This window comes from Cheilinus undulatus, linkage group 4, assembly GCF_018320785.1.
Source record: "Cheilinus undulatus linkage group 4, ASM1832078v1, whole genome shotgun sequence".
Lineage (NCBI taxonomy): Eukaryota > Metazoa > Chordata > Actinopteri > Labriformes > Labridae > Cheilinus > Cheilinus undulatus.
The window spans coordinates 53,196,565-53,211,561 of record NC_054868.1 but is presented as its reverse complement, the minus strand read 5'-3'; the positions used below and the strand labels follow the sequence as shown (position 1 = coordinate 53,211,561).

The 14,997-nt window shown below is 39.5% G+C and overlaps 1 protein-coding gene across 3 annotated transcripts in view; it reads left to right on the top strand.

The window, feature by feature from the left end:
- The window catches only part of LOC121507736 (glutamate receptor 2-like), a 42,736-nt gene extending 30,806 nt beyond the window's left edge, over window positions 1–11,930 (top strand). For 2 of the 3 annotated variants that reach the window (XM_041784065.1, XM_041784067.1), the window contains exons 18-20: window positions 3,352–3,486; window positions 4,989–5,164; window positions 11,329–11,464. In XM_041784065.1, coding sequence (XP_041639999.1) covers window positions 3,352–3,486; window positions 4,989–5,159 — 306 coding nt within the window. In that variant the 3' untranslated portion in view covers window positions 5,160–5,164; window positions 11,329–11,464. Of the gene's footprint in view, window positions 1–3,351; window positions 3,487–4,988; window positions 5,165–11,328 lie in introns of all 3 variants that reach the window. The other variant, XM_041784066.1, reaches the window with a different exon arrangement.
- Window positions 11,931–14,997: the final 3,067 nt, after the last annotated feature.

The window sequence follows — 14,997 nt, the reverse complement described above, 5'->3', positions numbered from 1 at the left end:
TAAAGGAGAGTGTGGCTTCAAGGACTCCACCAATAAGGTTAGTCGTCTGTGTCTGTGGGCCAATCAAATCGCTCTGTCTGTTACTGTGGTTGTATGATCAGTACTGTTATATATTTATTTATTTATAGAGCACACCTTCACTTTAACCCCCAAAAAATAATAATTATTATTATTATCATTATTTCAATTTTTTTCTATTGTTATTAAATATTTATTAATAACACAGAGGAAACATTCACTTTACCATAAACTGTTTGTATTGGAATTTTACTTTTTTTTTGCAAAGAAATGGTAGACTTGCACATTAGCATAACACTATGTAATTTTTCCCTTATTTTTATGAATATTTTTTCATTGTTATTATTATTTCTATTATTGTTATTGTTTTATTATCAGTTTTATTTTTCTTATTTATTAGCGCTTCATAATATGTAGTAATAAAAAGGAGCATGTCAGTACCATACTATCACATTATAATCTATTTTTAATTATTGGGCAGTAATTATATGGATCATTTGATCAGAGGACACCTGCACTGAAATGCTCCAGCTCTGCCTAAGCTCAGACGATTATGTCTGATCTCAAGATTCAGATGTAGGCAGCAGTTCCACCTTAAATGGAACACCTTTGGGTTTTATCTTCAGCTGTAGATGAAGGCTGTAGGCCTTAGTTTTCTCTGATCAGATTGGTCCGATGAGGAGAAACACCATATCTGTGGACATGAGGCAAGGTTTAGAAGTTCATGTTCTGTCTCCGTGGTAACCACGATCAGCGTAAGATTAAAGTAGATTAAATGTGGGGTTTAGAGTCGAATTATGCTGTTACTAAAGAATGAACAGAGACTTTACCGTCACATTAACACTGTGTTTGTTCGTCATGAATTCATTTTTATTTTAGCTGTAGAAAATATCGGAGACTACATTTTAAAGCCTCAGAATTAATCTCACATTGTTGTTTGTTTTGTTAGTAGATTTTTGATTCTAAACACTTTGAATGTTTGAGAAACCAATTTAAAGATGGAGCACTTTATCACGACACTTTGCCCTGTTTGTTTGATTATTGATTTATTTTTATTATCAGCGTTGTTAACATTACTGTCAACTTACAAACCAAAGGTCACTCTCACATCTGTCCTGTTTGTCTGTGAAAATGTTTGTGGAAACTTTGATGCTTAAAGGATGCCATTTCTAATGAAACTGAAGTATTCTAACAGCATTTAGTAAAAATAAACCTGATTACATCCAAAAAACAGAGAGAGGATTGGAACAGCAGTCAGCCTCAAACTCCTGTTTTTAAAATCTGGATGTTTAAACTTAGATGTCCTTCTAAACATGGTTGGGGTTAGATAAGCATTATTTTGGTACACATGGTTTAACACCACAGGGCTAAATGACCTCAACAGGCAGAAAATTTAACACCAAATAATTTAGCAAACTTATTAAGTAGTGAACTTAGAAAGACACAGATTTTACTTTATATTGAACAAATCAACACAGAACAATTCACAAAAATAAAATAACTGGGTAAGATCTTCTGCTGATGGCCGTGACGCTGCCCCGCTGATGTTAAATGTGATGTTTAGAACCAGCGTGATATCAGGCATCAGTGATATCTCTCCATGAGAGCCTGAACCTGTGTGGACAGCACCATGGCTGATAAATGTTGCTTACATTTAAGTCAAATGATCGATGGTAGAATCTGTGAGAATCTGAAGATGCTGATATTTTATGTGGACACTACATAGTGTTAGTACATAGGGTTATATGGACACTACATTGTGTTGTACATAAGGTTATATGAACACTACATAGTGTTACTACATAGTGTTTCTACATGGGGTTATATGGATACTACAAAGTGTTACTACATAGGGTTACATGGACACTACATAGTGTAAGTACATTGGGTTGTATGAACACGACATAGTGTTAGTACATAGGGTTATATGGACACAACATAGTGTTCTACATAGGATTATATGAACACTACATAGTGTTACTACATAGTGTTACTACATAGGGTTACATGGTCACTACATAGTGTAAGTACAAAGGGTTATATGAACACTACATAGTGTTAGTACATAGGGTTATATAAACACTACATAGTGTTACTACATAGTGTTACTACATGGGGTTATATGGACCCTACATATTGTTACTACGTAGTGTTACTACATAGGGTTATATGGACACTACACAGGGTTACTACATAGGGTTATATGAACCCTACATAGTGATACTATATAGGGTTGTGTAGAAATGACATATGGTTACAACATAGTGTTATATGGACACTTCATAGTGTTACTACATAGTGTTACTACATAGTGTGACTGCATGGTGTTACTACAGAGGGTTATATGGACACTACATAGTGTTACTACATGGAGTTATATGGACACTACATAGTGATACTACCTAGTGTTACAATATAGGGTTATATCGACACTACATAGTGTTACTACATAGGGTTATATGAAGACTGCATAATATCACTACATAGTGTTACTACATAAGGTTATATAGACACTACATAGTTTTACTACATAGGGTTACTACACAGGGTTATATGGACACTACATAGTGTTAATACATAGGGTTATATGGACATGGGATAATGTTACTACATAGTGTTACTACATAGGGTTATATGGACACTATGTAGGGTTACTTCATAGTGTTACTACATAGAGTTAATACATAGGGTTTTATGGACACTACATAGTGTTACTACACAGGGTTATATGGACACTACATTGTGTTTCTGCATATTGTTACTAAACAGGGTTACTACATAGGGTTATATGGACACTACATAGGGTTACTTCATGGGGCTACTACATAGGGTTATATGGACACTACATAGTGTTACTACATAGGGTTACCACATAGAGTTATATGGACATTACATAGTGTTACTACATAGGGTTACCACATAGGGTTCTATGGATACTACATAGGGCTACTTCATGGGGCTACTACATAGGGTTATATGGACACTATATAGTGTTACTACATAGGGTTACCACATAGGGTGATATGGACACTACATAGGGTTATATGGACACTACATAGGGTTATATGGACATAACATAGGGTTACTACATAGGGTGATATGGACACTACATAATGGTACTACATAGGGTCATACGGACACTACATTGTGCTTTTTAAAGAACTTTTTTTTTTTCACTTTAAATTGTTGAGCTTTGATATAAGCAGCATAGCCAGTAAGTCCCTGAGCAAGTCAGGTACTTAGTTTGTTATCTTATTAGTTAGTAGGTTGTTAGTGAATTCATGAGTTTACTGGGTTCCTAACAGTATTTGTTAATCCCTCTCTGTACAACAGGAGAAGACGAGTGCTCTGTCTCTGAGTAACGTCGCCGGGGTTTTCTACATCCTGGTTGGAGGTCTGGGTCTGGCCATGATGGTGGCACTGGTGGAGTTCTGCTACAAGAGCCGAGCTGAGGCCAAAAAGATGAAGGTAATTTCCTTTGATTCCAGTAAAGTCTGAATCTAGAGAAATCTTGTTTAAATAGCTAACAGGTCACAGTCAACAACTGTGAGCTATGGATGTTTTTCTTTTAGTTTTATTAAATCTCAGTGAAATAAAGCTAGCAGATAGTGTGTTAGGGTTAAGTTTAACTAATCATTCAGAACATTAGTACCTTAACTCATAGGCTGTTTAATCTTAAGGGCAGCATTTGAAAAAATGCAACAAACAGTCACCCATCTGTCAGAGCCGCCATGTCTGAGCGATACTGACTAACCCTGACCTCAGCCTTTAAACAAAGATGGTCACATATTCCCAGGATTCCCCCTCTAACAGACAGAACTGGAGTCTCTACGAGCGTTTCCTCTGTAAGGGCAGGGGGAGCAACGGCAGTTGGATGGGTTCACTAGGTGGAGGGGTCCTAAGCCCAACAGCAATCTATGGACAAGATCTTTTATAGACAAGATTCTTTATAGACAAGATCCTTAATAGATAAGATTCTTTATAGACAAGATCCTTTATAGACAAGATCCTTAATAGACAAGATCCTTAATAGATAAGATCCTTAATAGATAAGATCCTTTATAGACAAGATCCTTTATAGATAAGATCTCTTATATACAAGGTCATTTACAGACAAGATCCTTTATATACATGTTCATTTACAGACAAGATCCTTTAATTACATGATCCTTTATAGACAAGATCTTTTACAGACAAGACCCTTTATATACAAGATCCTTTACAGAAAAGATCCATTTTAGACAAGATCCTTGTTAGACAAGATCCTCTATAGACATGATCATTCATAGACAACTGTTCAACGCCTTGATAGTATTCACCTTAAAATTACGACCTGTGACCTTATTTCTGTTGTCAAGGTGGAAGCCAAAATCTCTTTAGTATCAACCGTAAAATCACGACCTTTGACCTTTTTTCTGTTGTAAAGTTGGCAGAAAAAATCTCCACAGTATTCACCATTAAATCATGACCTTTCACCTTTTTTCTGTTGTAAAGTTGGCAGCCAACACCTCGATAGTATTCAGCATAAAATCATGACCTTTGACCTTATTTCTGTTGTCAAGGTGGCAACCAACACCTACAGAGTATTCACAGTGAAATTATGACCTTTGACCTTATTTCTGTTGTAAAGGTGGCAGCCAACACCTTGGTAGTATTAATCTTAAAATCATGACCTTTGACCTTATTTCTGTTGTAAAGGTAGCAGCTAACACCTTGATATTATTCACCGCGAAGTCATGACCTTTGACCTTATTTCTGTTGTAAAGGTGGCAGCTAACACCTTGATATTATTCACAGTGAAATCATGACCTTTGACCTTATTTCTGTTGTAACGGTGGCAGCCAACACCTTGATATAATTCACCGTGAAGTCATGACCTTTGACCTTATTTCTGTTGTCAAGGTGGCAACCAACACCTACAAAGTATTCACAGTGAAATCATGACCTTTGACCTTATTTCTGTTGTAAAGGTGGCAGCCAACACCTTGACCTCCCCGCAGCACACAGGAAACTACACTCACACTCTGTCGTCTCCTCAACACGCCCCCAACTTCAACCTGCTGTCCCCCAGCCACCAGCCCAACTACGCCACCTATAAAGAGGGCTACAACGTTTATGGCATTGAGAGCGTCAAGATCTAAGACGGGTAGGAGAGAGATGATTGACGGCTGAACCTTTCTCACCTCAAAGTCATAAACCGTCTCATTTTCACCAAAAGAGCCCGCAAAACCAAAGATCAGCCATCAAACATTAAAAGTCATGAAACAGTTTGTGGCTGTTATCGTCCTCATTGAACCATCCGCTTAAACTCCGCTCACTGCCTGCACCTCCCATATCTGCTATAGATGACTCCTCTGTCCTTGTCTCCTTCACTCCTCTGTCCTTGTCTTCTTCACTCCTCTGTTCTTGCCTCTTTCTTTCCTCTGTCCTTGTCTCGTTAACTCCTCTGACCTCCTCTCCTTTACTCCTCTGTCCTTGTGTCCTTCACTTCTCTGACCTCCTCTCCTTCACTCCTCTGTTCTTGCCTCTTTCTTTCCTCTATCCTTATCTCAGTCACTTCTCTGTCCTCATCTCCTTTAGTTCTCTGTCCTCCTCTCCTTTACTCCTCTGTCCTTGTGTCCTTTACTACTCTGACCTCCTCTCCTTCACTCCTCTGTTCTTGCCTCTTTCTTTCCTCTATCCTTATCTCAGTCACTTCTCTGTCCTCATCTCCTTTACTTCTCTGACCTCCTCTTCTTTACTCCTCTGTCCTTGTCTTCTTCACTCCTCTGTCCTCATCTCCTTCACTCCTCTGTTCTTGCCTCTTTCTTTCCTCTGTCCTTGTCTCCTTTCTCCACTCAACTGTCCTCGTCTCCTTCAATCCTCTGTTCTTGCGCCTTTCTTTCCCCTGTCCTTGTCTCCTCCGCTCAACTGTCCTTATCTCCTTAACTCCTCTGTCCTTGTCTCATTTACTCCTCTGTCCTTGTCTCCTTCACTCCTCTGTTCTTGCCTCTTTCTTTCCTCTGTCCTTGTCTCCTTTCTCCACTCAACTGTCCTCATCTCCTTAACTCCTCTGTCCTCGTCTCCTTCACTCCTCTGTCCTTGTCTCTTTCACTCCTCTGTCCTCATCTCCTTCACTCCTCTGTTCTTGCCTCTTTCTTTCCTCTGTCCTTGTCTCCTCCACTCAACTGTCCTCATCTCCTTAACTCCTCTGTCTTTATCTCTTTATCTCCTCTGTCCTCATCTCCTCTACTTCTTTACTCCTCATCTCCATCACTCCTCTGTCCTCATCACCTTCACTTTTTTCCTTAACTCCTCTTTCTTTGTCTCTTTCACTCCTCTGGCCTTGCCTGCTTCTCTCCTCTGTCCTTTTTTCCTAAACTCCTCTCTATGTCTCTTTAACTCCTCTGTCCTCGTCTCCTTACTCCTCTCGTCTCCCTTTTTCCTCTCCTATGTCTCCTTTCATACCTGCTCCTTCTTTCTCTATGTATATTCTCTCCTCCTATTCAGTTTGGTTTTTTTTTTGGACCTTCCTGACCCTAAGGTCTTTTAACTTTTTTTAGCCAATCATCCTCTTTAATTGCCTGATTCAATGGCCAATCATGCTTCATCTCTTTGACTGTATGCTTTAATTATAAGATCCCATGATTTTATTATAATGCCCCATGATTTTATTATGAGAACTCATGATTTTATTATGAGACCCCATCATTTTATTAGGCCCAAGATTTTATTATGAGACCACCTGAATTTTTTATGAGACCCCATCATTTTAATATAAGGCCCCATCATTTTATCAGGCCCATGATTTTATTATGAGACCCCAGGATTTTACTATTAAGCCCCATTATTTTATAATTAGGCCTCATATGTCTATAATAGGTCAACTTGATTTCATTATAATGCCCAAATATTCTTTTTACAGCCCCATAAATTGATCATGAGTCCCTTTAATATCATGTTCAGATGGACTGGTTTTGGACTGGGAGCACCATCAAACCCTGCTCCTATAGAATCTCATGGTTCCACTGTCATTGTGTTTATCACAGCTCTCTCATCTTCTTCCTATTTGGATTTTTGTCAGTTTGACGTGATGCAGTAAGAAAAATATGATGATGGTTTCTGGTAACTTTGTGTAGCGGAAGGATACATCCATTTCCGTGTTTCTCACTGGCGAATCCATCTTGCAAAGCTCCCATCTGAACCGTTTTGGGCCCGGTTAGAAAGTGACAGGACCAATCAGCGTTGAGGGGGCGGAGTCATGACATGAGCAAGCAGCAACAAGAGGCCGGTGCAATTATGGCGGAAGAGATTAGCGTGGATGCTGAAATTTCTTTGTTATAGGAAGAACAAAGAATGGCAGTGAGTTGTCTTCTTTTCAAAAACCACAAAAGTCGTGCACTGACATGTCTATAGTCGCCATGGTTACCATTATGCTGCTCTCTATGAGTTTACTCCTCAGTAGAGGCTACGTCAAGTGTTTAATTGATCTGATTGGTCCTTAAAGATGTGATAGAATGTTCATCTAATCACACTCTGAGTTTTTTTTTTTTTTTTAAAGGCTCTGCTCTTTCCCAAATGCTGTGTATGAGAGGTTTACCAGATGGATATGTGAAACGAATCCATCTGGTGTGCCAGGTTGGGTTTTCGGTCCCTGATGGTTTAACCTCAAGGTTTCTGGTCCCTGATGGTCTAACCTGAGGGTTTCTGGTCCCTGATGGTCTAACCTCAAGGTTTCTGGTCCCTGATGGTCTAACCTAAAGGTTTCTGGTCCCTGAAGGTTTAACATGAAGGTTTCCAGTCTCTGGTGATTTAACCTGAAGGTTTCTGGTCCCTGATGGTTTAACCTGAAGGTTTCTGGTCCCTGATAGTTTCACTGGTGCACAGGTTAAATCCACATCTAAGTGGTTAGTACCAGTGTTTGAATGGCCAGCATCTTTGTCGTAGGCAAATACTAACATTACGAGATCATAAAATAAGGAACAGTGACGTTTTTGGAGCAGCAGCTGGAAGAATCTGTGAGTTTGGTTTATGTTTGGATGAAAATCTTTTTCTGAAATACTTCATGAGGAAGTTTTTCCTGGGACAATGATCATCTTTGAGGAGACACAGGCATACCACAAAGAAACGTAATGTGAAGGTGTGTACCCTAACCCTAACCCTAGACCTTTATTCAGACTTTAAAGTCCTTAGACAGACTTTGCCCTGGTATTTTTTGTCTTTTTACATGTAATGAGTCAAATTCAGATCAACATCATTACCACTGACTGAACAAAGAAGAAGGCAACCCAAACCAGCGATCACATTCACATATTCTCACTGACTGCCCCTTTTTTTTATATAATCTTCTCAGTTTGGTTTGTGTCGCAACATACAGACATCACTTAGTGCATGGCTTTAAACGTCCTCCATTCTGTCGCTGCGTGATGTCCGAGATCATGCTGCTCCATCCACTGGCTTCAGGAAATGTTTGTTCTACATTAGTAATACCTTATGATGAGGTTTATTTCTGTTCCTCTGCATGTGTGAAAGTCTGAAAAATTGCTTTTTATTGGTATTTATAGAGAAACTGAAGCTTGGTGTGTCAGGTCTTTGGTGGTCTAATTGTACAACTAGAAGAATAACTACCGCTCATTTAAATCAGAATTATCCTCATTTAAATCAGAATTATCCTCATTTAAATCAGAATTATCCTTATCGATATTATTGTCAACACTGGTGGGGTTTCCATCCGAATGCATCACAACATTTAAACACTTTGAGAAGTGAACGGCTGAAAAAACTGTAATTTCATTTTTCCATTCACTAAAGGTGAATAACTATCATCCTCAGGTAAAAAAAAAAAAAAAAAAAAAAAAATGGATTAATGGACTGAACTGTCCACTCCAACAAAAGGAAAGTGTTCTCAGGAATTCAGGTTATTGAAATTTCTAACTGCACAATGTCAGAAGATTTACCCGAAATGTAATTTTAAACAGCTCTGGGTGTAGACGGAGAGTTCAGAGACCTTTTTAACAGGACCAGCTCAGTAGACTTATAGGAACAGGTCGAGGTGTAGACGGAGAGTTCAGAGACCTTTTTAACAGGGTGAATAACTGTGAGACTGAAAATAAAAACAATGACGGGTTTTCAAAGGATAAATATGAAAAAAATGTTGACGTCAGGAAGAAATTATGTCTCGCTAGGCATGCATAATAATGAAACTGTCAGCTAATGATGATGTAAATAGTGGAATTAAACTTGAATTAAGTGAAAATAACTGATTCAGATGCATTAATACACTAACTGGCTCCATATTCCAAATTGTGTCTCCAATCTCTCTCCGCCTCCTTAAAGAGGGGGTATTATGCCTTTTTTCAAGGCTTTACACACCTCTTTGATACCCACGTAGTGGCTTCACATGGTTTACAGCTCAAAAAACTCCTCGTCCTGAAAAACCCTTGTTTTAACCTCCGTCTGAAACGCTTTGTTTTTGCTGCTGTCTCTTTAACACCCTCCCTCCATGGACCTGCTTTCCTCTGATTGGCCAATTTTCCAGAGGCAGGCCAGCGGCAGGACTTAATGTTTTGTGCCCGCCCCCTCCAATGTGGCTATGTTGCTATGCTAGTACTTGTAAACTATGAATGAACCGGTCCGACTGAGTAAAATATGGCAAATTTTGATATACGTCCGTACGTGTTAGACCCGAAGTCTGACCCTGATAGTTTGGAGAGGGAGGGGGAAGAAAACCAGCAGCAGCAGCAAAGGGTAGAGCGGGACATATCTGTTTGGTAAGTGTTACTGTGTTACTAAATGGCTAAATGGCTAGAAGGCCTTGTAGAGGCGGTCTGTTCCACTTTGCCAGCAGCACTGACAAACCAGTCAGTGGATCCTATTGCGATGACCTCATCAGTTCGCTCCATCGAAATCCCGTCTCGGGAAGATCTCGGAGAGATTCCCAACGAACCGTTTTCATCAGTTTACACTCTAATTCCAAGATTACTGCCACATATGTTTATCTTGCGGTTTGAAAATTTGCATTCGTGGAGTATGGACACCCGACATTGTGACTTTATGTTTTAAAAATCAGGAAAGTATAATACCCCCTCTATAACTATTGTACGTCTGGATCAGAGCTGCCTCACATTTTGCCATCAGGTCTATTTTTTTTTATAGATCACAGACTTTGCGTGGAAAGTGGTTCATGCCTCCTTCAGGCCCTGTTTTGTGTGTACGCTAGGGCTGTCACTTTCTATTCGAAATTCAAACATTCATTCGAACCTGAGGATGAAAGTTCATATTCGAACTGAAATGAGACGTTCGAAGTCAAAATACACCCTCTATCAGTGCATCATGCAGTCTAAAGTAGTTTGCCATTCTACCCAGCAGAGGGCGCCGTCAGAGAAACTTGTCCGTTGCATTCCCTCTTGACCTCGGTTAAGACTCTATTTGCTGTTTGCTATGCTATTTTACAATGGAAGGCGTTAGCAAGCGGAGCAACGAGCGGACAATTGTGGAAATATTTTGGATTTTACTGTGCAGATGGTAAAGTAACAAACTAAGATAGAGCCGTATGTCGCCTCTGTACCAAGCAGCTCTCATACATTGACTACAAATCTACGGGCACACCTACAGGCTAGTAGATACCCGCAGCTCTCTGAGCTGGCTCGTACATATTTGTGTGTACCAGGAACCTCCGTGCGCTCGATCCAGATCAAGTTGACAGGCTTGTCTTCTAAGCAAATAATCTAAAAAAATAACTACGGCCATACGGGATGCCACCAAGTTGAACGTTTAATGTCTAAATAGCAGACACATCGGTTTTGTTCCCAAACTTTAGAAATCGACCCTGTCCTCTTCAATTTGACATTTTGAACACTGGAAAAGGTTTACATTTAAACTGTTACAAGGCGGACACTGACGTTGTGTTGTACTACTGTTGAGTGCAGCTTAATCAAAGATTAAAATGAATGAAGAGGATGTTTTGTTTGAAGTTGTTTTTTTATAAAAGGTGACAGCCCTAGTGTACGCATTTGTAAATGAGACCCCTCTGTTGAATTTTCAGCACTTCTAGGTTGTTTTATAATTATAAAGTTAAAGAAGAATGTGCCTTAAATCTGAAATTGGATGGAAACTTGACCAGTGTTTGTGGATGGGAGATCATGGTTTTGTAGAGGACAGGTCCTCTGGGATTTAGTGACTGCAGAAACTTTCGACTATTTCAGCCATATTTCTTGTTGATAAGGGTTGGCTTTTATTTAGATGCAGTGGTTTCAGGTGAATATTTTACCTGTACAGGTGTCAAACCCCATTCACCTCCTGTTGATTGAAATTTTCTTTTTCTTCTTCCAGATGAAATTCACAGATGCAATGCGCTCCAAAGCTCGTCTGTCCATCACAGGATCGACCAGTGAGAATGGTCGTGTCCCAGTGGCTTACCTACGTCCAGGATTACCCATGAGCCTCAGCATGACAGATCTCTCCTGACCACGCCCGAGCCAGTGCCTTACAGCCAATGGACACACCTTCATCCCCCTGTCATGGCGGTGACCACTCACCACTGATGGTGTGTCTCTAATTTGGAGTTTAGCCAATCATATCTGTCTGAGGACTCCTGAGAAACTTCTGACTCAACAGACGCCGCCGTTTTCACCGCTTCACCGCCAGGTTAAAACTGTCGGTGAGGAGCGTGGCTGGTCATTTACATTTGATTCATAAAAACAATCAAGCACAGTGGACAGTTTTCTACAAGCTCACGCCATGTTTTCGTAGATTTTTTGTCTTGGAGGCTCCTCTTGTACAGAATGAGGACGACTTTACGCAATAACTCAGCACTCGTCAGGGATGCGATCAGGAGCTGAGAGCAGAAAACCTGTCATAAAATAACTGATGTCCTAAAATCACAGAGGATCAGATGATAGATGTAGTCACTGCATAAAACGATAAAGATCTTATTGTAAGTATTTTTTTCCTTATTTCAGCCTGAAAATCCCTGATTAGTAGAGACTGCAGGAGCTGCATGGAGAGGCAGATACTCACATACACCACACTGTACACGCCCACACACATGCTCCCATGATACCTGCAGGGATGGGCAGACAAATTTATAACCAAACTTTCTTTTCCATGCTTTTCCATGAACTGTTCAGATTTAGGATGCCAAGATGGGAACCAACCAATGATCAGAGTCAGGACACAATGGTCAAAGCTTGGTCTAACACACATGCTGCTTCTTCAAACTGATTTGACTTAAGTCACTTCAGATCACACTGAGTCATGTATGACATTTGGATAACAACATTATGAGATCACTGTGATCTGATGTTCGACCATGGCCAGGGTGTTCATATGGTACGAGGTTCATCAGGATGGTCTTAGATGATAGTCTGTTAAGTTTCATTGGACAAGTCGAATAGACTCCTGGTTAAGTCATGTCTGTATGTATTTTGGATTTTCTCCTCATTCATATCTTCTATGGTAAAAAGGACGATAAAGGCCCTACACAGCTACAATCTAGAAGAAAGCCCTGAAGTTTGGGATTGAAGGTTTAGGGTCAGGGTGAGGAATTCACCATTATAGAATCACGGTAACAGAGTCACTGTTACAGAATCATTGTGAAAGAGTAAGCATTACAAAGTCTCTGTAACAGTGTCCCTCTAACAGAAATTCTGTAACAGAGACTCTGTTATAGAGTCTCTGTTAGAGAGCCACAGTTACAAAGTCACTGCTACAGAATCACAGTTACAGAGTCACTGTTACAGAATCACAGTTACAGAGTCATCGTAAAAGGCTAAGCATTACAAAACCACTGGTACAGAGTCACTGTTACATAGTCTGGTAACAAAGTCCTTGTTACAGAGTCACTATTACAGAGTCATTGTGACATAGTCACTGTTACAGAGTCAATGTTGCGGTCACTGTAACATATTCTCAGTTATAAAGTCACCATGACAGAGTCACGGTTAAAGTCACTGTGATATAGTCAAGATTACATAGTCACTGTTAAAATTTCAATTTTACAGAGTCACTGCAACAGAGTCACTGTTACAGAGTCACTATCACAGAATCACTGTTAGAGAGTCACTGTTACATAATCACTGTTACAGAGTCACTGTTTACAGTTCACTGTTACATAGCCACTGCTACATATTCTGGTCACAAAGTCACTGTTATAGAGTCACTCTTACAGAGTCACTGTTACGGAGTCACTGTTACAGAATCATTGTTACAGAGTCACTGTTACAGTCAATGTTACAGAGTCACTGTAAGAGAATCATTGTTAGAGTCACTGTTACATAGTGTGGTGACAAAGTCCCTGTTACAGAGCCACTGTAAGAGAATCATTGTTACAGAGTCACTGTTACAAAGTCCCTGTTACAGAGTCACTGTTTCAAATTCACTCTTAAAGACTCACTGCAACTGAGTCATTGTTACTGTCACTGTTACAGATCACTGTTAGAGTCACCATTATAGAGTCACCATAGTCATATTTAGGGAGCCATGGTTACAGTGACTGTAACATAAACACTATTGCAGAGTCACTGCAACAGAGTCACCTTTACAGAGTCAACATTACAGAGTTATTGTTACAGAGTCACTGTTAAAAAGTCACTATTACAGAGTAACATAGTAACATAGTTACTGTAACAGACTCACTGCTACAGAGTCCCTGTTATATGGTCACATTACAGAGTCAGTCATTTTTACATAGTCAATCTAACAGGGTCACTGTTACAGAATCATTGTTACAGAGACATTTTTACAGAGAAAGTCACCATTACAGAGTCACTGTTACAGAGTTACCGTTACATAGTCAACGTAACAGAGTCAGTGCTACATAGTCACTGTTACAATGTCTTTGTTAAAGAGTCACTGTTACAGACTCACTGTTACAGAGTCCCTGTTATATAGTCACATTACAGAGTCAGTCATTTTTACATAGTCAATCTAACAGGGTCACTGTTACAGAATCATTGTTCAGCATCACAGTTATAGCTGCTCGGTCACAGAGTCACTGTTACAGCTTCATCATTACAGCCCCACCATGATTGAGTCTCTGTTACAGTCTCCTTTACAGTCACTGTTACAGCTTCATTATTACAGAGTGACAGTTACAGCCCTAACATTACAACGTCCCTGTTACAGAGTCACTGTTATAGCTTCATTGTAAAAGAGTTACCATTACTGAGTCAGACTTATGGAGTCACCTTTTTGGCTTAAGTCTTGGAGTTACTTTTACAGAGTCACTGTTACAGCACCACCTTTACAAAGTTATTTTACAGATATATCATCACAGTTACAGCATTACAGCACAGGTAGATTTTCAGAGCCAGTGCGGGTTTGCTAATGAAATTATATCAGAAACAGTAATTGGACCCTCAAACATGTGAACAGATGCTGTATTCATCATTTACCATAGTATCATTAATCAAAATTGTGTGTCAGATCAAAGAAAAACAAAAATATCACATTTCATCAAAAGTTCTGGTCTAAAACTTAGCAGAAAAAGATAAACTGACCCTGATGGATTTGAAGTCATTAAACAGTGTCTGATCCATCTTTCTGATTGGTTCTCATACTCTGATTGATCAGTCTGATCAGCCCACTACTTAGCTACATCCTGCCCTTTTAAATTTTTGTTTGAATATTTAAATCGTAAACTTATGTCTTTGATTGGCTGGTAAGTGTTTGCTGCCCATCCCTGCCCATACACACTGATCCTAACAGGAAATCAGATATTTATTGATCAGAGCAGCAGTGGTACATCTCATGTATTAAAAATCATCATAACAGACTTTACAAAGTAAATCACATGACCTGTGATATCAGAGATATTTGGTATGAATTTAGACTGTAATACTTAGAGATGATTTACTTCAGTAGTAATTGTTTACATTAATACCTTATCAATAAACTTTTGTACCCCATCATTTGCACGCACCCATGCACAGATTATCGCCAAACGAGTTCTGAAGCAAACATGACCACGTGCCAAACAAACTGACCCAATCAGAGTTAACC